Here is a 24,154-nt window from a genome sequence, read left to right on the forward strand (position 1 = left end):
TTCCAAGCAGTCAGACCAGCACCTTTAGACCTTGGGGCTATTTGTTTGGTATTTAAAAATATACTATAAAGGCCCTCTGGGCTTTCTTACTCAACAACCACGAGACTCGCCTCTCTCCTCGTGCTCTGTCACCCCTGGTGTCTTCCGCTCTCCCTGCTCCATCTGGAAGCCTGAACCAGATTTCTCAGGATTCTCTGAATCCATGAACTTGGAGAGGCCTATCACCCCCTCTCTCTACCCTTCCCCAGGAAGCCCCGAACCCTCCATCTCCCCACCTCACCCCGAGACCCCAGAGTGCAGAGCCACTCTCCTTCCTGTTTCTCATGGACGCAGCATCCATCTGGGAGCCCAGGTCCCTCCCTGTCCAAGCCCCAGGAGAGCGGCCGCTGCTGAGCTATTTTTATCCCAGGAGCTTTCTCAAGGAGAAGGCTCGGGCCGGTCCCTGTGGAAAACCTCCCCTCATGGGGAAAGAATCTAGGGGATTTTGGAAGAGACCTGGCCTTGAGCCTTCAGTGTGTGTCTCTTGCTAACTTATCAGGATTTTAGCTCTTTGTGGACTGCTGTGGTTTTTTTAAAAAATAGGAATAAATTTCTGAACAGGACCTGTCACGTGTTAACTGTCACGAAGAGGGTGATCAGCCTGGGTTTGGGGTTTTAAAGCAGTCCACATCGGGGTGGAGCCACTTGTCGCAGTGGAGGTCACGGGGGAGTGTCAGGACTGAGACGTGTGGTGCAGACCCCAGATTCCACGCTGACAGCGTCTCAGGGTCGGAAAGGCAGTGGGGTCCCAGCTTTATAACAGGAAAGTGACCCAGAGAGGCTGGGCCACTGGCCCAAATCTCCCAGGAAGCCATGCAAAGGCGAGATTTACAGCTAGGATTGAGGAAGCACCTCCGTGTTGGTCTCCCCTCTGACTTTGGGTAACCCGGGAGCTGTGTGACTCAGGCAAGCCGCTTCGCCTCTCTGAGATGTGTGTCCTGACCCACGGGCTTGTCAGACTTGGCCTGTGAGTGTCTGACTCAGGAGAGGATGTCACTTGCTCCTCATAGGCCCCTGGAGGATGTCACTTCCTGTGAGCCAGGTGCCTGAGTGGGTCCCCAAGCTTGCCTGTGAAGGCCCCTGCACCCTGGTTTCCGGTTGTCCTGGAAGTGTCCTTTCCTAAGGGCCGAGAACTTCTGAGGGCAGCACGGCTGAAATGTTTAAAGATGACTTTTCTCCAGGAGGAAAAGCGTCTGGCCGGAAACAGCAAAACCTGGGCACAGGTTTCCTGGGGTCTCAGCCTTCCCACTGTGAGGGGTCAGGACCCTGCTGTGCCCACCAGAGAAGGTGATCTGTGGAGGGTGAAAGGCGGGCAGAGCCTGCCAGTGACCGTGTGACTGGGGTAGAGAAGAGAGAAAAAAAGGGCTGGGGCAGGAGGAGCCCAGCACTCGGACCCCATTCTGGGAAGGGCCAGCCTGGCTGCTGGGGGTCCTTGGGCCAACCCTTGTGTACACCCCAGCCCGGCTGTGCCTGGCACTAGCAGGGCAGCCTGGCGTATTGTGGCCTCAGTGAGAAGACAGCGGCAATCCAGGGCCATCAGTCACTTCAGCTCCCTCCAGCAGGAGGTCCAAGCCACACACTGCCACCGCTCTGCATGCTGGGCAGCTTTGGGAAACTCATGGCCCTCTCTGAAACCTCAGATTTTCTGCACATGAAAAGCAGGGGTGAGGGCGGTGCGTGGTGCCTCACGCCTGTAATCCCAGCACTCGGGAGGCTGAGGCAGGAGGATCATTGTGAGTTCAAGACCAGCCTGTGCTACAAAGTGAGCTCAAGGCCAGCCTGAACTGCATAGGGAGACCCTGTCTCAAAAAGACAAAAAAAAAAAAAAAAAAAAAAAACAGGGGTGATATAATAATATTTAGGACTGGGGATTTGTTTTCCATTTTCTGCAGCTATGTGACAAACAAACCCTGACTCAGTGGCTTAAGACAAAAATGCTTTATTCTCTCGTAGTTCTTGGGGGGAATGGGCTCAGCTGGGTGGCTCTTCTTCACTGCGGATTGCTGAGGACGTGTGTGTCATTGGACACGAGGTGAGCGCCACTGGGCTAAAATGAGACGCCTCCTTTCCTCTGGGGTCTCTATCCATGTGACCTGTCATCACTCGCTAGGCTAGCATGAGATGTCCTGCGGTGGTGGCAGCTGGTAAAGGCAAACATTCCTAGAAGACAGGCCTGCAAGGAGAGGTCAGGGACCCATTGGCCACAGCAAGTCCCACAGCCACGCCCAGGGTCAGTGTGCGAGGGCCTGTGTGCCAGGAAGCAGGGCTCCCATGGTCACCAGCGCCACACACGGCCCCTGGGTGTGTGTGTGGGGTTAAGTGATATTGTCACCAAGCGTTCAATGGTGTCTGTTGCCCAACAGATGTGCCCATAAATGCTGGGCAGCCCCAGTGAATTACTCTCTGGGGGTCAGAGGAGCTCTAAGGAGAACATGGCAGAGTGGCCCATAGCGGTGCGGCTGGGGAGACTGAGGGGCCCTGTCCTGCCCCACGCATTCCTAGGGAGAAGGTAAGCAAATGTCATGGAGCCCAGGCTGACAGCAGCCCAGCAGGCCAAAAGAGGCCTCTCAGGATGAGGAGAGATTTTACCAAGAAGTTTCCCAGGGGGAAGGAACTCACAAATGGGACGGGACTGGGACAGAAAGTTCTTGGAAACTCTCAAGTTCTCATCAGTCAAGGCTCCAGAGGGAGGGAGAAGGGTGTGGTGGGGAGGCTTCTCCATGGTGAGTGAGATCAGGCTATAGGAACACCTTCTAGAATGTTCCTTGTGATGGCTTTAGACTCAGGAGACTGCAGGGCACACAGTTGAGTGGATTCAATGGACAATTATGGAACACACCAGAGTTTAAGGGATCAGGTGGAGGGATGGTTTGGGGGGTGGCAGAATTTGGAGGGGCAGGTGTAAATTTGTGTTCATTATTTTACGTAGTCTTTAACCCCACCCTGACTCCTTTTTATAGATGCCAAACTCACACTGGAGATGTTTGGTAAGGAACCCATAGCTGTGCGGTTACTCAGTGATGATCCGGGACTTAAACTCAGGCCTTGGAGAACGCAGTATCAAACGTCAGCTGGGGACAGCATGCCCCACACGGGGACAGCACTGTCCGGGAGGACCCTGGCACACAGCCCCAGCCATAAGCAGAGCGCTCAGGGCTCACAAAACCAGAGAGCTCCTGTGTGTCCCCAGGGCCCCAGGGGCCCAGTCACCCCCTGCTGCTCCCTCTTCCCCACCCCAGCCTGAGGCTGAGATCACTTGGCCTCCATCCCAGCACCCCAGCTCCTGAAGGGGCCCTGCTGGCTTTGAAGTGTGGGTGACGAGAGTGGACAGCGTCAGTGGAAAAAGAAACAAAACCCTCTTCTTTGTGTCCCACAGGACTCAAAACCCCAACTAGGAGAGAAAGGGCAGCGGGGAGAGAGCTGGAACAGAGTCCCTTTGATAGCCAGAGCAGGAAGGCCGGGGTGGGGGGACCAACAGCAAGGGCCACAGGAGGAGGACGAGCAGAGGCCCCGGCAGGAGAGCACCCCAGTATTCTCACCAGAGAGGTGAGGAGATGATGCCACTGAAATAAACCTCAGCGGAGGAATGAGACGGAGCACCCTGAAAACAGGCACTGGCTAGAGGGTGGGGTGTCAAGGCGGGCAGCAGAGACAGAACAAGAACAGTGAGCACAGGGACCTCGGGCTGGACTTGTGCTGTCTGTCACAGCCCTGTTTCCTTTGCTCTGATGGAACCCACAGTCTTTATTCCTCTAGCACCAAATGTACCTGCAGATAAAATTTACGGTGGGGTGAGAAGCCCCCTGAAGCCTGGCTATAGCCCTTCAAGGACACAGGATCTTAGTGAGCAGTCCCCTGGCCTACTCCACATGGTAGTTAGTAACTCACAGTACAGCTCTGGGAGACAGAAACCACCTTTTCACAATGCTCAGAATAAAAGCCAAAATCCTCACCAAGGTTTGCAAAACTATACAGGATCCATTGTGCAAGCATCCACTCCTACCCCAGGGCCTTTGCACTTGCAGACCCCCCTGCCACTTCATCCCCTTCAGGTCTCTAACTACCACTCTAAATAGCATCTTTTTTTGCTCTCAGCAGCACACCCAACTTAGCAGCCCATTATTTTACATCTCTACACAGTCTGTTCATTTCTGGTCACCTGCTTTATAAGGTACGTGGCGAGAGGCCCACATCTGTTCTGTCTCCTTCTGATTGCTAGAATGGGGTCTAGCACATGGCAATTGCTCAATAAAAATATTTGCTAAATGAATGATGCTAATCCACTCTTCTGTTATCCAACAGGACACAGATGTCGTTGCCATTTCCAAATGGAATTTTTAAAAATCTCCTGGAAATGGAGCTGTTTTTTGGAGCTGTTTTCTCACATAAACAATGAGCAAACACAAAGCAGCTGCTTGGGACCCACTGTGTGCACGGCCCGGCAGGCTGAGAACAGGAGCATGCAAGGGCCGGAGTCAGTCTCTCTCCGGAGTCTGAGTGGTGGGGAGCCTCGTGAGCCATGGTAACAGCTGGGAGCTCGAGGCCTGGCGGGCCAAGGGCTTAGAGGCAGACAGCCATCCCCTTCCTCCTTCTCCTCCTGGAGTTCCCCAGGGACCAGCCGGACCTCATGGGATTCTGGGGAGGGGGCCTGGGTGACCCAGGACCCTGGAGAGGGCACATGCTGGATCTGGCTTCAGCCCGGCCTGCAATCAACCCACATCAAGTAGCAAGAACTTGGGCCTGGGGAGGAACCTTGATGGGCCTCAGTTTGGTCATCTGTCCAATGGGGGCCCGGACACTTTCCCCAGTGCACTGTTGGGAGGCCAATTATGAGGAAGTGTAGGTCTATGATTGCACAGTGAGCTCTGTCCTTCCAGACTTCTTTGTGGTGCCTGCCACAAGGACAGACAGGCCAGGGTCCTCCTGGGTGGACCCCTCTGTCTCTCTGGGCCTCGTGTTCATTGCTGTCTTTCTCTGGGATGGGTCAGGCCACCACAAGCAGCCTTCACCTTCGTGCACCGGGCTACCACTTAAAAGCTTCCCAACCTCGGGAAGCAAAGGATGTACATACAGCCCAGGCCGCGGAGGGAGCAGAGGGTGGCCGGGTCACACCGGCAGGAAGGATTCTCTTCCCCTCTCCACCTCCACCTTACCCACTGCGGAACCCAGCAGCTTTCTAAATCAGGCCAAACCAGACACTGAACTTGGGAGTTTTGTTTTTGGGGCAGAGACACCAAAAGGACCAGGGGCAGGAAGTAACCGTGTTTGTTGTCTCTGGGTTCTAATTCGGTCCTGAGTGTTTTCCAGCTGTGGGAAACCTGCCAAGCACACAGCCACCCAGGATCCTATCTGCAGAACAGAGTCCAGGAGACGCTAGGAGCCGCAGGGGCTGGAGTCCCCCGGCCGCGTAAGCACCTGTGTCTCCAGCCCTCCTGAGACCACACACTGCCCCCCCCCCCCCCCCCCCCCGGGCCCTGGCCGCTGTGGGAAAGGGCGACACCCTCCTTCGTTCGGTTCCCCTCCCCTTCTTCCTCCCTGAGGCTGCAGCTGGCTGCCGTTTCCCAGAGAGTGGGGGCTTAGCGACCTCTCTTGGCAATTTCGTATAACAGCAGCTGGATCAGAGTGGCAACAGAACCAAGATTCCCACCCAGCTTTGGGGATCGGTGGGAAAGGAGACTGCTCCTCGGGAAAAAATCTTCCCCCAGCGCCCCACACTCCCCAGGGGCCTATTGGTGGCTTAGTCCTTCATTTTTCCCATTAGCCACTAATCTGTGTGAGTGATGAGTGAGGAAACGGCACACAGAGCCAATAACGCGGCAGTGCCTTGGAACTACGGCAGGTGTAGACCAGAAACGGCTACAGGTCAGAGGCGCCCCCGGCCTTAGGCATGCATATGGGAATCATCCATCCACCCATCTGTCCATTTGCTCACTTGCCCACCCACCTACCATGCCTCCACTTACTCACTGGCTCCTGAATGCCAGTCAGCATTCCATTACTGTAACAAATACCTAAGGAAATCAGCTTTATCAATAGGAAAGCTTTATTTTGGCTCATAGCTTCAGACCAAAGTAGATTGGGCCCGTTGCTTCTGCACATCGTAGTGGGAGCACGTGTGACACAGAACCACTCATTCCATGACCACTGGAAAGCCAAAGGGAGAAAGGAGACCAAGGCTCTAAAACACCCTTCAAGGGCACCTGCTAATGACCTACGGCGACCCACAAGGCCCTAACTCTTAAACAGAAGCACCCAGAAACAAGCCTTTACCACATGGCTATTTCAGGCAAATTCAGAGTATAGCAACTATTGAGCTCCTCTAAGGGTCCGATGCCCTTCACTGTGTGAATAACAGTAAACAAAACATGCAGCCAGTGTTAGCACATACCTGCAATCCTAGCTACTCAGGAGGCTGAGGCAGAAGAATCCAAAGTTTGAGCCTTAACTGGGAGACTTAGTGAGGCCTTGTCTCAAAAGAAAATTTAGAAAGCATTAGGGGTAACCAGGCATGGTGGCTCGTGCCTGTAATCCCAGTCCCCTGGGAGAATGGGGCAGAAGGATGGCAAATTGGAGCCCAGCCTCAGGGACTGAGCAAGTTCCTGTCTTGTAAAAGGAGGGGGTGTGAAGGCTCTGGATCGTGGACTCAGTCCAGCAAACCCAAAGCACAGCTGAGAAAGGCACCCGCCCTGGGGAGCGAGGAGGAAGACTCCTCGGAGGAGGACGAGGGGACTTGGACTCGAAGGAGAGCGGGAGTCCACAAGGCCAGGAAAGGGCCTGCTGGGGGAGGAAAAAGAAGGTACAAAGGCCTGAAGGAGGGGAGGTTCTGTGAGGTGGGCTGTGGGGAGCTGGGGTGAGAGGCAAGAGCTTTGCAGAGAACAAGCTGCGATGAGTTATCCCGAAAGACTTCCAGGAGCCATGCGTGGTGGTGCACATCTGTCATCCAAGTACTCTGGACGCTGAGGCAGGACACGCCCCTGGAGTGCAAGGTCACCCTGGCTACATAGCAAGTTCAGGACCAGCTTAAATCACAGTCTTGGTTTCCATCCCGTGCACATAGGAGGAGCCGAAGTGTCCTCCCAGTCTTCCTCTGTGCCCCCCAATCATGTATATCTGTAACCGCGGTGTCCCTGGAGGTATCAAATTAGAAGGTGTCACTTCTAAGGCGGAGAAACAAGGAAGCATCCTATGCAAAGGACAGAGGCCAGGAGACGTTTCCATCAGAAAGCTCCTCTTGCCATCAGGGATTCTCTTCTCCTCACTTTGAGGGCGCTGGGATATCACAGCATGGCTTTCTTGTCAAGATGCCCTTCCCAGCTCGGGTTAACCCACTCGAACCTGCTCTCAGATCCTGGCCTCCCTGGAAACAGGCAGAAATGAGAAGCTCGTGTGCTTTTACTGGGGTTCCCTTGCCCCCGTAATTCTCTGCAGTTGGGAAGAAGTAGGGCCACCTGGGGGTCGTTGAGCACATGCAAAGATCCTGGGTTCCAGGTGATGCTAATCCCCTTCAAGGCTGGGAACCTCACCTCCAGGATGTGGTCCTCACTAAACCATCTCTCTGAAAAGATGCAGAGAGCCGATTTGAGGCAATAGGGAGCTCCTGAGCAGACTCTCCCCAGAAGGGGAAAGGTGGGACTTATTATACCCTGGGAACCATCTTGTATTTAACAGCAGAGTTCGCAGACCAAGGCATAATATTCAGTCTTGGCGAGAGCAGGAGGGCAGGTCTGCAAGCCCCTGGCCACCCAGGACCATTTCAGCCAGTGCAAGGGTTCTAGGCTGGAGCAAAGATGAGTGCAGACAGCGACCAGCGTAAGTGAGGGCCAAGCACTCCCTGGGGCTCCTGACATCCCCCTGGGGTGTTTGGACACCAAGAAATCTAGGGAACTCATGGGTCCCGGGAGAAAGCCAAGCTTTGAGGACACATGGACCTTTCCAGGAAGAGCTCTCCAAGGGGCATAATTCAAAGACAGTGGTGTTGAGGGTTGGAAGATCTGAGCTTAGAGCCCCTCTGCAGACAGAGGTACCTGTGGGGTCTTGTGCAGTTCATCTCCTCTGAGCCTGTGGTTTCTATAAAGTGAAGCTAACGGTTCCCAGGGCCATTTCGAAGGTTAGCTCAATCACTCCTGTGAGCTCAGTTTCTTTCTCCACAGTGTGTTCCCGGTAGCAGAGTGAAGGTTTTTGATTGTTGATGAAAGGTTGAGACCCTCAGTCAAGGCTGGGTACAGCAGCATCCCACGGCTTCACTGGCCACTGCTCTGTCTCTGTGGTCAGCGTCTTCATCCCTGGGCCATCTCCTCACTGATGAGGAGGCATCCCTGTGGTGGGCCTCTCCTACTCACTGGCAGCGTTACTCACCTGTGTGCAGGACAGTGGCTAATGGGGCAATGCTGGGGACCTTGTCCCTATCTTGGAGGAAAAAGGCAGGTTGCTGGAGGACACCTCACGCTTGAGTTGCTGGAGCCATAAATCCGTAAAATAAGCAACAAAATTTTATGCATGTAGGAGGGATGTTAGATAATAGAAAAAGAATTGGAATTGTAACTTTTAATAGAAAAGGCATAACTCTAGACTTCTTTTAGAAGGGTTTGTTATCTGGTGGTGTTGGGTTTTCTTTAAAACGAGAAGCAGCTGTACCTCCTAGGCTCTTGCTACCTAATTTTGTTGACATTTTGATGTTTTAAGAAGAGATTTTATGGTCTTATCTGGTATTCTGGGAAGTTTCCCTCAACAATATGAATCTGAATAGTCAAAGTTCTCTGAGCAGAGGCTAGAAATGAAGGTTTCCAGGTTTTACTAGTCAGCAGAACCAAACTCCAGGGGTTTAGCTTCCCCATCTGAGGCCTAATGAGTCTTCCCAGGGGATCCTGACTGACTTCAAGTTGAGGTTGCGGTCACTGGTGGTGAGTGCTTAAGGCAGCTGTGAGAGATAGTAGGGTGGAGCCATTTGCGGGAAGCCATGTGAGGTGGGGAAATGGACGGAAGGTGTACCTGACATGGCTGCCCCAGGGGGAAAAGACAAAGTAAAGGATACTGTTCTAGATGAGAGGTTGGCAAACTTTTTCTGTAGAAGACCAGAGAGTAAATAGTTGAAGCTCGGAGGGCTGTAAGGTCTCTGTCACAACTATTCAACTCTGCCATTTGCAAAGGTAGCCATAATCAATGCATAAACATGGCTGTGGAACAATACAACTTTATTTATAAATGCATGTGACAGGCCACATTGGACAGTCTGGCAATAGTTTACAGGCCTCTAGTTTAGCAGAATGATTTATTCAGGGCTGCTATTTAATAGCAGAATCCTTTTTTTTCTTTCCTTTCTTTCTCACGTGGAATTTGACAGTGTGCTCTGGCTGGAGCCTAGAGTACAGAACACAGAGGCTCTCTGTTCAGTTCCTCCATTTCTCACCATGAGCCCTAATGCCCTTCCTCAGAATGTGCTCCACTGCCACTTGAGGAGAGGGCAGTGGTGTCTGGGGTCAGGCCCCTTAGGCCTTGCTCTTGAATGAGTCAGTAACTTCCTGAGCCTCTCTGTGCCTAAAACCAAGGCATTGATGTGAGAGGAGCCAGTGACAAGCCAGTGACTCTCTGCTTCTGTCCCTGGCCATACCTGGACCCTAAGGGCCAGGGAGGATCTCCATCATTTGGGTGCATTCGTTCTTATTTTCTCCTCTGTCCCCTCTTACCTCTCCCCCTAAAGCTTCAGTACTTAGCAATAGCCTGTCCCGACGTGGGGTTCACATCTCTACGCTTTACAAGAGCAAGTTCAAGAGCTATGAGATCTACCACAGAGATAAATACCACAAAGTCTTGAACACCTCGGTGAGTATTGAGGCACAGCCTTGAGAGCCCACCCGGACCCTGGGATGTTTTGAGTTGTGCCAAGTACTTTTCATGGCCTTATCATGGGCACTGTTGTCTTACTTAGTAGGGATACAGTCACGGAATTAAGATGCATATCCCCAGAAAGAAGGCAAACTTGGGTCTGGGTCCCTAGTGCCGCCCCACCATATTTCTTTAAGTTTCCACTCTCAAGTGCTAGGAGACCGGAACTGTGGCTGGAGTGGGAGTGAACTTCCATTATGGAGCAAAGTTTAGTGATGAATGTAGTTGGCTGTTTGAGAAACAAACATGAGTTTTGTTTCTAAGAGCCACTAGAGGAGTGGCCACTTCCGGTGGTCCAGGAAGGTGTCTAAAATGCTGAACCAGCCAGCCAGTGGGGAATGGGGGTGGGAGGTGGTCACCCAGGAAGCAGGTGCAGCAATCCTGGAAGCTGCAAGTACAGAAGGACTCGGAGTGGTTGGGAAAGAAGGGTCCTATGGTGATAAAAGGCAGCCAGAAGTGGACTGACAGGAGGTGTTAAGACACAACCTGCAGGTGGTGGGGGGCTGACCAAAGATTTCCAGCAAAGGAGGGTCATAGCAGCGCTCCAGCCAGACTGGGGAGGACAGTATCAGCTTCTCCTCTGTTGCCGTTGAAGTGGCCAGTGTCCATCTGCTTTCCCAGGGCTGGGTCAAGTACTCCCACAGTACTCCTAGGGGCAGTATCTCCTCCAGAAGCTTGGGGGTCCTTTGTGTACAACAGCAGAGGTGGATACCAGGGAGGGCCCGTGGTGGCTGTGGGTCAGACATGTGGAGCTCTGCCTATCACCCACAGTCACGTGGCTGGCAGGTTATAAGTTCTGACTCGTTAATAAGGCTTTATATAGAGCCTGTTCCCAGGAGTTAATACGCATAAAGCATTTAGTCTAGCACCTGGTGGATACCAGAAGTGGAGCATATTCAGCTGTTAATTAGTTATCCATGTGGCTCTAAAGTTTGCAAGCTTTAAGATTTGGGATTCTTGGAAACATGGATTGAGTCACCTCATGGGGTAGTGAGATCTCAACTAATGAGGTGCACACTCACCTGTATCTCTGCAGGGACCCCTACGGGGTGTGTAAGAGACCAGTCTCGAATTCCTTCCCCTCCAGGGCTTCCTTAACCTGAGCATCAGTGAGAACAGGCTGTGCACTGATCTGATAACCGAAAGGGTAAGTCACGTTCTGTGCTGCGCTGGGACCTACTCTTTGGGGACCAGTCCCCCCAGAATATTCATCTGCATGCACCAAATATGAGTAGAATGTAGGAGTTTGGGAAAGGAAGTGGAAAAATAGCTCCTAGGGTAGCTCAGGTCACCTCCTGTCCTCCCTGACTGTGTCCAGAGGGGTTCTCTAGTAGGAACCCAGTGTGTGGACTGTAAGGGAGCATCGGGGTGGGCAGGTTGGTGAATACATCAGTGAGGTATCTGTGGGGTAGTCGGGGACAGGACGGGGGCCTCCAGTCACCAGGGAAAAGGCAGCGAGGGTACCATTCCCCTGCTGGGTGGCCACGTGAGTGCAGGGCGCATGTTCACACTGGGAATAGGGCAGCCCTTCCTGGTCAGGTTCTTCTCATGCTCTGTTTGTCAACAGTTGTGTCAGAGTGACATGAATTACATCGAGGATGTCATTCTGCAGTATCCCAACTCGACAGGACATCCCTTGTAAGTGATCCAGATCTAGCCTCTCCTGGTCCACAGCAAGGGGTGGATTCCATGCATCATATTCTTGTTGGATGCTGTCTTGTTCTTTTGGGTAATAACCACTAGGAAAGGAGAGCAAAACCTCAGGGGGCAGCCTGGCTGGTCTGGTAGAAAGAGCAACATCCTACAATCAAGAGCTTGGTTTCTTTTTTGTCCCAACTCTCAGACCTAAAGAGTTGACATCTTTGTTTTATAGCAATATGAAAAGTTGGGGTGGTTAGCAGCATCCCTTTGAGGGTGGATACTGGCCCCTTTGAAAAAGGCTGAAGTGTAAACTCTCAGTGAAGAAGGCGAACTGGGAGCCATAACCCTGGGTTTGTCCACAGCCTGCAGGCAGCTGTGGCCCAGTTCCTGACCTGCTACTGCAGAGCCCCTCACTGCCTGTCTGTGAAAAATGTGAGTCCGTCTGGTGGAGAGCTGTGTACCTGGGCACCCTCTGCATTGTCCAGGGAAGGTGGGGAGGACGAGGGGAGACCTTCAGGACCAAGGCAGAGTTAAGGCCAATGGCATCTAGCTGAGGAGGTTCCTGGTGCCTGTCTTTCCAGGGGGGGGAGAGACAGTGCAGCCACACTGTCTTGCGTGGGTGCTGGCTTTTGACGTCCACCTCTTGTGCATGTCTTCAGGTGGTGATTCTCAATGGCTGCTGTGCTGTCTTCTCTGCACTGGCCACGGTGCTGTGTGACCCAGGGGGTAAGCAAGAACCTGGGCCCTGGGCCGTGGGGAAAGCGTCTGCACTTGGGGGTTGCCCCATAGCACTGGCGCTTCTCCGCTGATGAGGACTTCCTATTGCTGACCAGGGGCTGGGATTCCTCCCTTAACATGGAAGAGACATGCATGACCAATCTGAAGCGGTGATGAGAGGAAGCAAAATCACTCTGTTACTAGCTGGGTGCTTGGGCCAGACTGCAGCATGAATAGCCAGGACAACCTGTTTAGACTATACAGATTTCATACCATATCCCAAAGCCCCAAAAGGCTAATTAGTTCTGGGCCAGATAAGACTGAAAGATTCATTCTCGTTCTCCTTAACAATGCCCAAGCAAGAGTCTCAGATCTCAGTGAGCTCTGGTTGTATGGAAGGAAGTGGCCAAGATGGAAAGAGTGGCCAAGATGGGAAGAGTAGGTTCTTGCTTAGCCCTTCACTGGGGAGGGGCAGGTCGGAAGCACAGAAAATGAGGTCACCAAGTCTAAATGACAGGCGCCCTCTTGTGCACCAACCTTGACCTCTAGTGTTTGGCCTGGAGCAGAGCAGGTCAGGTTTCCCAGTGACCAACACTCTGCCTGGCTTGCCTGGGACCCTGGATTCTGAGCCATTCAGAGTAACAGTCTGCCTCTTCTTTCTCAATATACTCCATAAGAGGAAACTGGCTTCATTGCCCAAATAATGGCTGCGAGAGTAGACAATTTTTATGGAGCCTGAGCTCAGGAACATCAATCCCCAGAGAAGAGGCTGCTCAAGCGGCCTCTCCTGTTGTGAGCTTGCAGCTAGCCTGGCAGTGAGAAGGTTGGCAGGTTCTGAAAGAACACAGACTGGCGGCTTCATCTTCTTGTGATTCCAGACTGCTTCCTGGTCCCTGTTCCCTTCCATTATGGCTTCATGTTTGGCTCCAAGTTTTTTGCATATATTGAGCTGATTCCAGTCTACCTGGAGAAACAGGTCAGAAGGGGTCCCTTCCCTGTGCCTCCCACCAAAGAAATGGACTGTTCTAGTGGGCATGAAGAGGCCCAGGGGGCCTCACTCTCTCCCTGGATATGTGGCGATGGGAAAAGGGTGGAGAAATTGGGGTGAAGAAGCCACACGGGTCTAACACCCTGGTATGAAGGCCAGAAGTTGCCTATGGTTTGTGGGAATGAGGAATTGGGGCTTGGAACCTTTTCCCATGGATGGTTCGCAACAGACTGTCTTACAGTTCATCAATGCAGACACCCAGCCTTTGGAGCTCAACGTGCGCAAACTAGAACAAGCTCTGCATGAAGCTAGGACTAGGGTAAGGCAGGAACCGGATTTCAGGGGGCTCTGGAAGGGGTTGGGTACTGAGACTTTGGTGGAACTGCTCACCCTACCTTGGGGTGAATAGCTCCTGGGGGGCAGCCTCCAGAGTGCCTCCTGCCCCTCCCATCAGGCCGTCCGGCATTGGCTGGCTTTGGCCTCATTCTGCATCCTGTATTGGGATTTGACCTATAAAGGATCCTTGGCTGAACTTGGAGTGGGTGTAAAGGACTCACGTTCACTCTTGTGTTTGGGTTCTTCTTAGAGAAAAAAGGTCAAAGGCCTCTTGCTCACCAACCCTGAGAAGCCTACGGGTGACATCTACCCGAAGGAATTACTGAAAGAATACCTGGAATTTGCCAAAAGGTACAATTCTATCCCTTAAGACGGGCTGGCATTCCCAAAAGGGGCGGCCTTCACTTGTAGTCAGAAGATCGGAAGCAGCGGTGATTTTACCCTAAGTATTCTTCCCGCACTCTTTGCTTTGTGGATACAACGGGAAGTAAAATGCAGCAGCCCGGTGTGTACCACTTCCTGCTCTTCGCCAGCCTCTTCCCTTGTACAGGCATCGGCGAAGCAGCCATGTAGCTTTGCTATTTTTCCACTTCTACATCAAAAGCACTCTCCCCAGCATCATCCTCCCAAGCTACTTGGGCTGAGGAGCCAGAGAAGACAAACCCTCCGCCCTTCTGGGAGGAAGATGTGTTCCAGAGCCCTAAACTAGCCCTAGCAGGGCAGATCATCTTCTGCTCTCTAGAAGGAAGACTTATTCAAACTTTAGGATGAATCCAGACCGATTAATGGCAGAGTATAGGGACTGCGGGGAAGATTTCAACAGAGCTGAGTTCAAATACCAGCTCTCATACCTGCTGGTTAAGGCGGTTGGTTTTATACCTCACAGTGTTGTTTCCCTTTTTTTCTGAGAGGTGGGTGAAAGGGTGAGGAGACTAGGTGAGATGTGTGTACTGTGGAGCCTGCTTGGTGCATGCCGGGTGGGATGAACAGGCTCTAGGAAAATGTGCCTCTTCCCTCTGTCTCTGCCTGGTGGCTGAACGTGTAGTAATGTGCTCCGGTGTGTCTTTGGGGTCCTTCCTCTGCATCTCCATATGACCAGCCTGGGTGCAAGATTCCTTCTGATACATGGTCTCTTTTTACTCTACCCCTTGGAAGGGCCAGTGGGCTGCTGGGCTACAGGAAAGTCTGCTGTGTATCTAGGGAAGAACAGGACTGAAAATGAGTTAAAACAGAAGAGGGAAACTAGATCTTGTTCTCCCAACTACAGACATGAGCTACATGTGGTCGTAGATGAAATTTACATGCTGTCCGTGTTTGATGAGTCCGCCAGGTTCCACAGCGTTCTGAGCTTGGAAAGGTGAGTTTGTTTTAGCTGGGATTGAGAGTGCTTTGCAGGCAGAGTACCTGGGCCTGCGAACGAACTGGTTATGGGCTAGGAAGAGATGGGTCAGAGCCAGCAGGGATTGCAAAGATGAGCCAAGACTCTTTCAGTCTGAATGCCACCCTGCATGTAAGCTAACTTGTGGGCCAGGGAGCAAGTACCATGTCAAAGGCCTAGACAAAGTCCCGCAACAGGTGCTTTTGGTAAGTAGAACACAGGAAAGAACAGAACAGGACAGAGCCATCTTTCTGTCTCATTGCTCTGTAGGTCTTGGTTTTGTTTTTTTTTGCAGCACCAGAGGTTTAAAGTAGGGATGTTTACTGTTGAGCTGTATCTCCAGGCCTTTAAAAAAATTCTTTAAAAATCCTTGAGACTAAATTACCCAGGTTGGCCTTGAACTTGCATTTCTCCTCAGCCTCCGGGGAGGCTGGGATGACAGGCACATACCACCGTCCTCTGTGCAGAACTTTCTGAAGAGTAATATTTGGCTCCAGGGCTAAGATTCCAACAAAGCCAGGGAAGGGTGTGCCTGGTAGAAGAAGCAGCTTCACCAAGGACGGAGTGGTCGGACCTATGCAAGCACATTCTAGAAATGGTGGGCGGCTCACATTGGAGGGTCTGGCTGCCAAGAACGTGACTTTGGTGCAGGACAGCCCCAAGTCAGTCAGAAGCCCTGAATTTCACTTTGTAGGCCCTTGGGAGCTGTTCCATCCACTACTTCAGGAAGACCTTTTGGAAGCGGTTCTTGAACGTAGGCCCTGTTGTCTTGGAAAGGCTTCTGGTCTACCTTCCCCTGTCTGTCAGATCTCAGATTTCCATCCTTCAAATAGTTGGTAATTTTGATTTTTTTTATTTACATTTTTCCAGTTTGCCTGACCCCAACAAGACCCATGTGATCTGGAGCCCCACTAAGGTAAGCCCCTGCTGCTGGGCCTTGGGTCTGTAGGGAAGCAGAGCCAGGAAGTCAGAAGGCAAACAAGTCGGATGTTTCTCCTCCTTCTCTTCCTCCAGGATTTTGGCATCTCAGGCTTGTGCTTTGGTGTTCTGTACACTCAAAACGAAGATGTAGTCTCTGCTATGAGCCCCTTTGGCTACCTCCATAGTGTCTCTGGCATCACCCAGTACAAGCTGTGTCGCCTGCTCCAGGATAGAGGTACTAACTGTACCCCAAAGTGGCATCATGGCTGGATGTCCTTGGGTCCCTGATGTGCCCTCAATGTGCTGAGACACCTTGTCACTCTCAGGCTTGACCATGGCGGGATGCTGAGTTTTAAAAGGAGGGGTGCATCTCAGGTGGGGGTACCATCCAAAACAGGATGGGCTTCCATTCTTCATGTTCAGTAGCTTTCGCTCTGCCTGGAAAGGAGAGGAGTTATATTCTAAGTCCCCAAGGGAAGAGTCTCAGCAATAAATCTTTATGGGGATATCTATTTCCCTTTCCAGGGTTCTAGTTGCTGCAGGCAGAGATTACAAAGAAACATGTGACTGTTTTTACACAACCTGATCTCCTTTTCCAAGGTGGCCACATAAGAACTGCCCCTTGGGCCAGATGGTATGGTGAGACCTGTGGCACTTAGATGGACATTTCCCCTTAGACCTCAACTGAATAGTGGCCCGAGAGGTTTCTCTTTAGTGCCATGGCACAAGTTCAGAAAATGCTCCATTTTTTGAATTTCTGTAATAAAATAGATGTCAGGCTGGAAGGCTTAAATTAAGAGCTGGTATATAATGAGACAAACTGATATCATTAGATTAGCAGGTAGAGAAAATTTGCTTTCAGTACTGGGTAGGAAAGGAGGTGGATGAGGGAAATCCAACTGGATGCATCAAATTCTGCAAGTTCTACAGGATGCCAGCCTTTTTAATATTTATCCAATAATATTGGATCCCAGCCCCTTTGGACACAGGGTCTCAACCTTGGACATACCTGGGAATTACTAGGAGCGTAAATCTGATCATGGTCTCCATCCCCAAAGTTTCTCATTTAGATCTAGAGGAATGATTCGGACATCATGATTTCTACAAGTTCCCCGAGTGATTCTTCTAGGTTGCCAGTGCTGAGAATTACTGGGCTATAATTACCCCAACTCCAGCTAGATTCTGCCAAGATTTTTTGAGATTCAAAGAGCAGGTATATAAGAGACCTGAGTACCAGCTAACCTACACAGTTGACAATAGGAAATAGCACCATCCATCTCTGCTGTGGAGCACCCTCTTTGACTGACGGGTGTAACCTTGCAGGGAACAGTCCCTGTGGGTGTGTTGGCTGTGGATGCCATAGGTTCCATCCCAGACAGACTCAGTCTTGGATAGGAGCTGGCATGAGGTTCAGGGAGGAAGACCGGGAAGTCTGTTCCAAGATCTATGAACATTCTCTGCTTCACCTGTCTAGACTGGATTAACAAAGTGTACCTGCCCACCAACCGCTCCCGGCTCTGGGACGCTCACGCGTATGTCACCGAGCAGCTGCGTCAGTTGGAACAGCAGTATAACTTCAAGATCATCTTTCACAATCGCTGCTCTGGCCTTTATATGTGGATAAATTTGAAAAAGGTGAGCTCTAGGGATGAGGTCAAATGTTCTTGGGCTGACCTGTCAGGGGCGGCTTGGGCTCAGTTCCTCTGCCTTCCCTAGTTACTAGAACCCTGTACATTTAAAGAAGAACTGCTTCTCCACCGCCGCTTCAGAAACCACAAGCTGATCCTATGCCGTGGCAGATCCTATATGTTTAAGAAACCTGGGTGGTTTCGACTCACTTTTGCAGAAAATCCCCCCCAACTAAAAGAGGGTAAGTGGTTCTGACCATCCGGTCCTAGCATCCTTTAAAGGTACCCCATCAACTCCTCTGTAACTCAACCTCTAAGTTTTCCTATTTTTTAAAAATTTGCTCTTAACTACTTGGAGCTTCAGCCCTTCTGAACCATGTGTTTCTGTTTTTAGTTATGCTCCTTTTTGACTTGTACCTCAGGCACCTACCCATTCATTTTATCTCCTGGGTATCTGTTTTGTGCTTGTCACTGAGTGAGGCACTGGAGCCAGGAGAGGGCAGAAAGGAGTGGGACGTTGCCCTCCTGGAACGGGCCCTCTAGGAGGCGAGGTGGCCACATGACCATGGACTTCCTATCCTCTGGAAGTTTTGGAGAACATGACTTTTAAAGTACTTATTGCATTCTATGATGTGCCAGTGTTGTATTTAATGGGAATGCAGCAGGAATTCATTCTCGTGAAGGTTCAGGAAGCAAACACTAAAGAATTAAGAAGCAACAAGTATACAGGTACAATCAGGTACGACATTCGATAGGGGGCACTGAGATGCCCGGTAGGTTGGTGATACGAAGCTCAAAAGTTCGGGGACGTGACAAGTTGATCTGGGAATCTTATCCCAAAGCAGGGTTGGCTGAAGTTGGCATTCCTGAGCAAGAGGCTCCGGGGGTCTGTGATGACCTGAGTGTGTCTGGCCCCATTTGCAAACTCGTTACATCTTTCTTTCTCTTTGTCCCCATTTGGACCCGACAGCCATGCACAGGTTTGGGAAGGCGATAGAGGAGCAGAAACAACACTGGATAGAAAAGATGCTGAAAGATGCCATAGAGGCAGAGCCTGGGGATCCGACTGTGCCCCGCAGGGCTTGGGACCAAATGAGTACTTCGACTGAAAAAGTGGATCCCGCTAGGAACAGTGCCAGCTGACCCAGTCATCAACCCTGTCATCTTTAGAGGCTTCACATCCTTTAACCTCCGCTAGCTGTGATGTCTATAAAACACTGCTTTTATTGGGGTTTGGGGTTGAGAGTACAGAGGTGCCTGTAGGGATCAAGAGAGCTCTCTGGGCTTCTTTTAAATGGTTTTATTTTTTTAATTCAATGTCTAATAAATTATATATTCTCTTACATTTCGGGCTTCTCATGTTTTGCATTCTTTAGCATCACCTTTGGGAGTGGGATGATTTCTCATGCCTTTTAAATTTTAGAAACAGGTCCATGGTGAGCATCTATCAGGGAGGAAAGAAATGGCCCCTGCCTGACGGAGCACTTTCCAAGTGTGGGGTGCAGCATCTCGGGGACCTCACCAGAGCACGTCTACCTTTCCCACGGGTGCTGAGGGGGCAGGTTTGGGTAGCAGCTATGGGTTTTCCTGCTCCAAAATACAAGATGATTTTTCCAGTCTTGCTTTATTGAGAAGCTTTTAACACAAATCTTTGGAGAGAAGCTTTGTGCCTTAGGCTCTCCAGGCTGCTAGAACAATACACTGGAAGGTAGTATTTCATCGTTCATAATTCTGGAGGCTGGAGATTGAGGTCAGTCCACCGGTAGCTGGGTGCCTGGTGAGGAACTGTCTCTTCATGGTCACTTCACACGATAGGAGGTACAAGGAGTCTCACTGAAGCGCCGCTCCAAGGGTCGCATTCTGCTGTCATCACCTTGAGGGATGAGGGTTTCAAGTCCAAATTTTAGAGAGACATTAACTTCCAGTCCCTAACATCTGGCATCTCCCATTTTCATCTCTGGTGATTACAGCTGTTAAATTCATGCTCCCCTCTTGCGAGTTTTTCCACAAAGCCCTTTCATGTCTGAGCAGGGGGCTCTGCACCCAGCAAAACCGTGACTACCACTATTTTATAAGCAAGGGGTGGTGAACCTATGGCACCCACCAAAGGGGCACCCGTGCCAAAGGGGGCACATGTGGTCCATATGATGGAGACAACCTTGTGTTTTCTTCTCTAGAAAAAGCCAAATTTGAACTTGATCTTTCCTGCCTACACCGGTTAGATTTTAAAAATCTGGAAATGGAGCTGTTGGAATCCGGGGAAGCGCTATCTGGTCAGGTGTGGTGGCGCACAGCTGTAATTCCAGCACTCAGGAGGCTGAGGCAGGAGGATCCTTCCAAGTTTGAGACCAGCCTGGATTACAAAGGGAGTTCAATGCACAAGGAGACCGTGTCTCAAAAAGACACCCTCTCCCCACAAATGTAGCATTGGGAAAAATAAATTCTCTGACCTGCATGCAACACTTGAAGACAGAAAGGGAAAGAGTGTGATGGGAAGAGAAAGGGGAGAACATTTGGCAGTTCTGAAAAATCCTTAAAATGTGGAATTCTCTGCCAAATAATTTTAAGTCAGTGCATGTACTTGGGATTGCTTTTCTTACTGTTTGATCTTACACCTGTGAGCAGTTGATTCAGCTTTGAATTATATTGAATCTGATACAAGAAACAGACTCACAGATGCCCCGAGTGCTGCATGTGTTGGTCTCAAACTAAGGAGCCACAGTTTGACAAACTACTCGTATGCATATGACAGCAAAGGTCACATGAACTGTGCAAAAGCACTCCAAATGCTTTACCTTTCAGTAAAAAGCTGTATCACAGAAAACTCTGTTTTTTTTTTTAAGACAAAAGATGTTAATGTATGAGTGTTTTCTAAACTGAAACCTTAGGGATGAGGTTTAATTGCAGTGCTGACACTCTGCCATAAACTAAGTGGGTTTAGGGTCCCAGTTTGGGCACTTGGTCTCTAAAAGGTTCACTACCATTAAACGATAAAAAAGGCTTTCAGCACCACCTCAAGGCTCTGATGAGCCACTTGGATTTGTGACTAAACTCTTCTTCCCTGGGTCCAGCCTTTCTTCTTCTACTTTCCAATGATGATTTTTTTTGGTTAGCTTCTTAAAAAATTAAACAGAAATATACCAAGGCATTCTGGTTCTTCATATCTGCGTTTTGTTTTATACCAAAGTTCCTCGATACCAGTTGTGGTCCTGTGGGGCTCAGGAAGCCTAGACACCCTCTGGGGACCTCTGCAATGACAGCTCATGGTCTCATCGGCCCTGGATAGAAGCAGCCAGGTCTTCCACGGCAGGGACGGCCTGTGTCTGGCTTCTGTTCAACCAAAGTTTAGAGGATAGCATTCCTCTAAGTGGGAATAAAAATGACCATTTCATTTATTTTTAAAACTTTATTAGTAGCCAGGCATGGTGGCACACACCTATAATCAGCACTCGGGAGGCTGAGGCAGGAGGATCGTTGTGAGTTTGAGACCAACCTGGGCTACAAAGTGAGCTCAAGGCCAGTCTGAACTGCATAGTGAGACCCTGACTCAAAAAGACAAAAAAGGAAATTATTAGTACGTGTTTGCAGTATATGATTATGTTTCTTGTAGGGATTGGTGCATGTAAATAATACATTTTTTTTTGTCTTTTTTGTTTTTATTGGTACCAGAAATCGAACTCACGACTGCCTACTTGCAAGGCAGGTGCTTATGCTGCTGAGCTAAATCCCAGTCCCTACATTTTATTCTTGATTCATTCCATTCCTCTCCTCTCCCTCTACCTTTTGGTATCTTTCCCTTTTGCAAAAAAAACAAAAACAAAAACAAAACAAAACAAAACAAAAAAACCCTCATCTCCCTTTTTCCTACTATCTTTTATTTTGATTTTTACCAGTAAAGTATTTTGGGCTTATTGCATTTATTTGCATTTCTCTAATGGCCAGAGAGGTTGAACATTTCTTCCATGTATTGATTGGCCATTTGCATTTCTTCTTCTGAAAAGTGTGTATTCATTTCACTAGACCATTTTTTGATTGGCTTTTTTATTTTGGGAAGTCTAATATTTCTGAATTTTTTTTGTAGTCTAAATATTAGTTCTCTAACACACGATAGCTGGCAACACCCCCCACCACCCACTCCCCAGGTTATCTTTTCACTCTGTTGGTTGTTTCCTCTGTTGTGTAGAAAGCTTTTGAACTTGCTACGATTCCGTCTCTTGATTGTTGGTGTTATTTCTTGCGTACCTGGCCTTCTGTTCAGAAAGTCTTTGCCTATGCCTAGGTATCTGAGAGTTTTACCAGTTATATCTTCCAGCAGATTAAGCGCTTCTGTTTTAACATTCAGATCTTTGATCCATGTTGACTTTAGTGTCTGTAGTACGTGGTAAGAGATATAGGTCTAGATTCAGTCTTCTGCATGTGGGGAGCTAGTTTTCCCAGCACCCTGTATTAAAGTGGCTGTCTTTCCTCCAGGGTGTTTTTGGCACCTTTTATCAAAGATCAGAATGCAAGTGGGTTGGAGGGGGTTGAGACACATTTTCAGATACTGTATTAGAAAGTCCTGGCTTCAACTGAAACTCACTAGGTTGGTGTGATCCCAGTAGGGGCACAAGTATCTTTGAAGCTGGATATACATGTGGTGATAGTAGCTTCTTTAACAGAAAAACTAATGAACTAATTCATACGTAGTAGAATGCAGAGATCTGCACCACTTAAGATTCAAAACTTGTACACAAATAATTCAGGTACAGATCATTTCTATCAGTCCTGGAAATTCTTACTCATTTTTGGCTAATTCTTGCCCCACATTCCCCAGTGAATTAATTCTATCAGTTTTTGTTTTTTTGTTTTTGTCTTTTTGAGTCAGGGTCTCCCTATGCAGTTCAGGCTGGCCTTGAACTCACTTTGTAGCCCAGGATGGTCTCACTCTGAGCAGATGGAGTCATAAAAATCTTCTGTGTCAGCTTTGTTAATTCAGCATATAGTACTCATGTATGTTGCCATGTAGATTAGTAGTGCATTCAGTGTTAATGCTGAAGAGTATCCTATTGCATGAAAATGTCACAATTTATCCATTTACCCATTGATCAACGTTCAGATTGCTTCCGCTTTGAGGCTATCACGAATAAAACGTATGCACATTTGGGCATAACTATTTTTTGTGGCCATGTATTTCTGCTTCTATCAGGGAACTTTTAGCAGTAGAATTTTTGGATAGTCATAGATACGTATTTAACTTCCTAAGAAACAAATAGTTTTTCTTAAGTGGTTGCACTGTTTTACGTTCCCCACAAGCAATGTACGGAACTTCTGGACATTTCCTTGACATCCGGTGTTATCAGTGTCTTTTAAGACATTCTGGTAGGCATGGAGATGTCACTCATTTTCAGTCGCCATCATCTCTGTTGAGCACCTTTTGATGCCCTTAGCCATTCCCGTCGTTTGTGATGTGTCTGACAAAACCGTGTTGTTCTTAATACAAGTTCTCTGTCAGATACATGTACGCACATATTTTCTCCTGATCCATGCTTTCATTTTCATTTTGTTTTCTTTTTTTCTTTGTCTTTTTGAGACAGGGTCTCATTATGCAGTTCAGGCTGGCTGGCCTTGAGCTTACTTTGTAGCCCAGGCTGGTCTCGAACTCTTAATACAGCCTCTTGAGTGCTGGGAGTACAGGCGTGCACCACTATGCCTGACTTTCATTTTCGTTTTCTTAATAGCAGAAGTTTTGAAGTTTAACTTATCTTTTCCTTTTGTGTCTAGACTAAGACTTTTGGTCACAAACATTCTTTTTCTTTAGAAAGTGTAACAGTTATAGTTTTTATGTTTAGGCCTATGAACCATTTCCGGTAATTTTTGCTTGTGATGAGAGATAAAAGTCAAGATATTTCTCCCTATAGATACATGGTTGTCCTAGCATCATTTGAGATGTGTGCTCTTCCCTCATTGCATGACCGTGGCATCTTTGGTTTAAAAAAAATCAATTGGCTATGTATATGTAAAGCCATTTCTGGATTATTTGTTCTGTATCTATTGATCTATTAGCTATTTTGGGATCATTTATTCTGTATCTATCAATCTATTAGCTTACTTTTATGTAATAATACAATATCCTGGTTACTATGGCTCCTGGGTAAATGTCACAGTCAGATGGTAAAAGTCTTCCAACTTTTTTTTTCTCCAAAATTGCTTTACTCTTTCTTGGCTCTTGGGATTTCTATATAAACTTTAAAACCAATTTGTCAATTCCTATAACATGCTATTGGGATTTTACAGAGATTTCACTGAATGAATCACTAGATCAAACTGAGGAAAATAAGCATTTTCCTATTCATCAGCATGGAATAGCTCTCCACAATTTAAGTATTTAAATTCTCTATTTTAGTTTCCAGTACACAGATTTTCACACATTTCGTTATACTCATCACTAAGTATATCATGCATTTTGTGCTATTTTAAATGTACTCATTCATTTCATTCTCTACGTGTTGCTAGTAAATATATGATGATTAATCTTCCATCAACTTGACCAGGCTAAGGGATGCCCAGATTGCTGGTAAAACATTATTTTCAGGTGTGTTTATGAGGCCATCCTGGAGAGATTAATGTTTGAGTTAGACTGAGTAA

The 24,154-nt window shown here is 49.0% G+C and overlaps 1 protein-coding gene across 4 annotated transcripts; it reads left to right on the forward strand.

The window, feature by feature from the left end:
• The first annotated feature begins 7,692 nt into the window (after positions 1-7,692).
• Positions 7,693-18,882, forward strand: Accsl (1-aminocyclopropane-1-carboxylate synthase homolog (inactive) like). Of its 4 annotated transcripts, none has more exons than XM_063227799.1 (15): positions 7,693-7,848; positions 9,737-9,858; positions 11,009-11,068; positions 11,489-11,559; positions 11,925-11,994; positions 12,222-12,288; positions 13,158-13,255; positions 13,497-13,586; positions 13,854-13,954; positions 14,871-14,960; positions 15,852-15,897; positions 15,996-16,137; positions 17,377-17,537; positions 17,619-17,772; positions 18,501-18,882. In XM_063227799.1, exons 1-15 carry the CDS (start codon positions 7,827-7,829, stop codon positions 18,671-18,673), a joined length of 1,467 nt encoding a protein of 488 aa, XP_063083869.1. In that variant the 5' UTR covers positions 7,693-7,826; the 3' UTR covers positions 18,674-18,882. The 4 variants fall into 4 exon arrangements, with proteins under 4 accessions (XP_063083869.1, XP_063083871.1, XP_063083870.1 ...); XM_063227800.1 differs by lacking the exon at positions 7,693-7,848 and adding an exon at positions 8,958-9,085; XM_063227801.1 differs by lacking the exon at positions 14,871-14,960.
• Positions 18,883-24,154: the final 5,272 nt, after the last annotated feature.

This window comes from Cavia porcellus, unplaced genomic scaffold (genome assembly GCF_034190915.1).
Source record: "Cavia porcellus strain 051 isolate PalLab524CR breed Dunkin Hartley unplaced genomic scaffold, mCavPor4.1 scaffold_17, whole genome shotgun sequence".
Taxonomy (NCBI): domain Eukaryota; kingdom Metazoa; phylum Chordata; class Mammalia; order Rodentia; family Caviidae; genus Cavia; species Cavia porcellus.

Bases quoted from the DNA above. Each gene is read 5' to 3' on its own strand.
- Accsl (XM_063227799.1), top strand. From the start codon at position 7,827: ATGAGTGCAGACAGCGACCAGC. The intron at 7,849-9,736 runs GTAAGTGAGGGC...CTCCCCCTAAAG, and splicing joins GAGTGCAGACAGCGACCAGC to CTTCAGTACTTAGCAATAGC. The intron at 13,256-13,496 runs GTCAGAAGGGGT...GGTTCGCAACAG, and splicing joins CAGTCTACCTGGAGAAACAG to ACTGTCTTACAGTTCATCAA.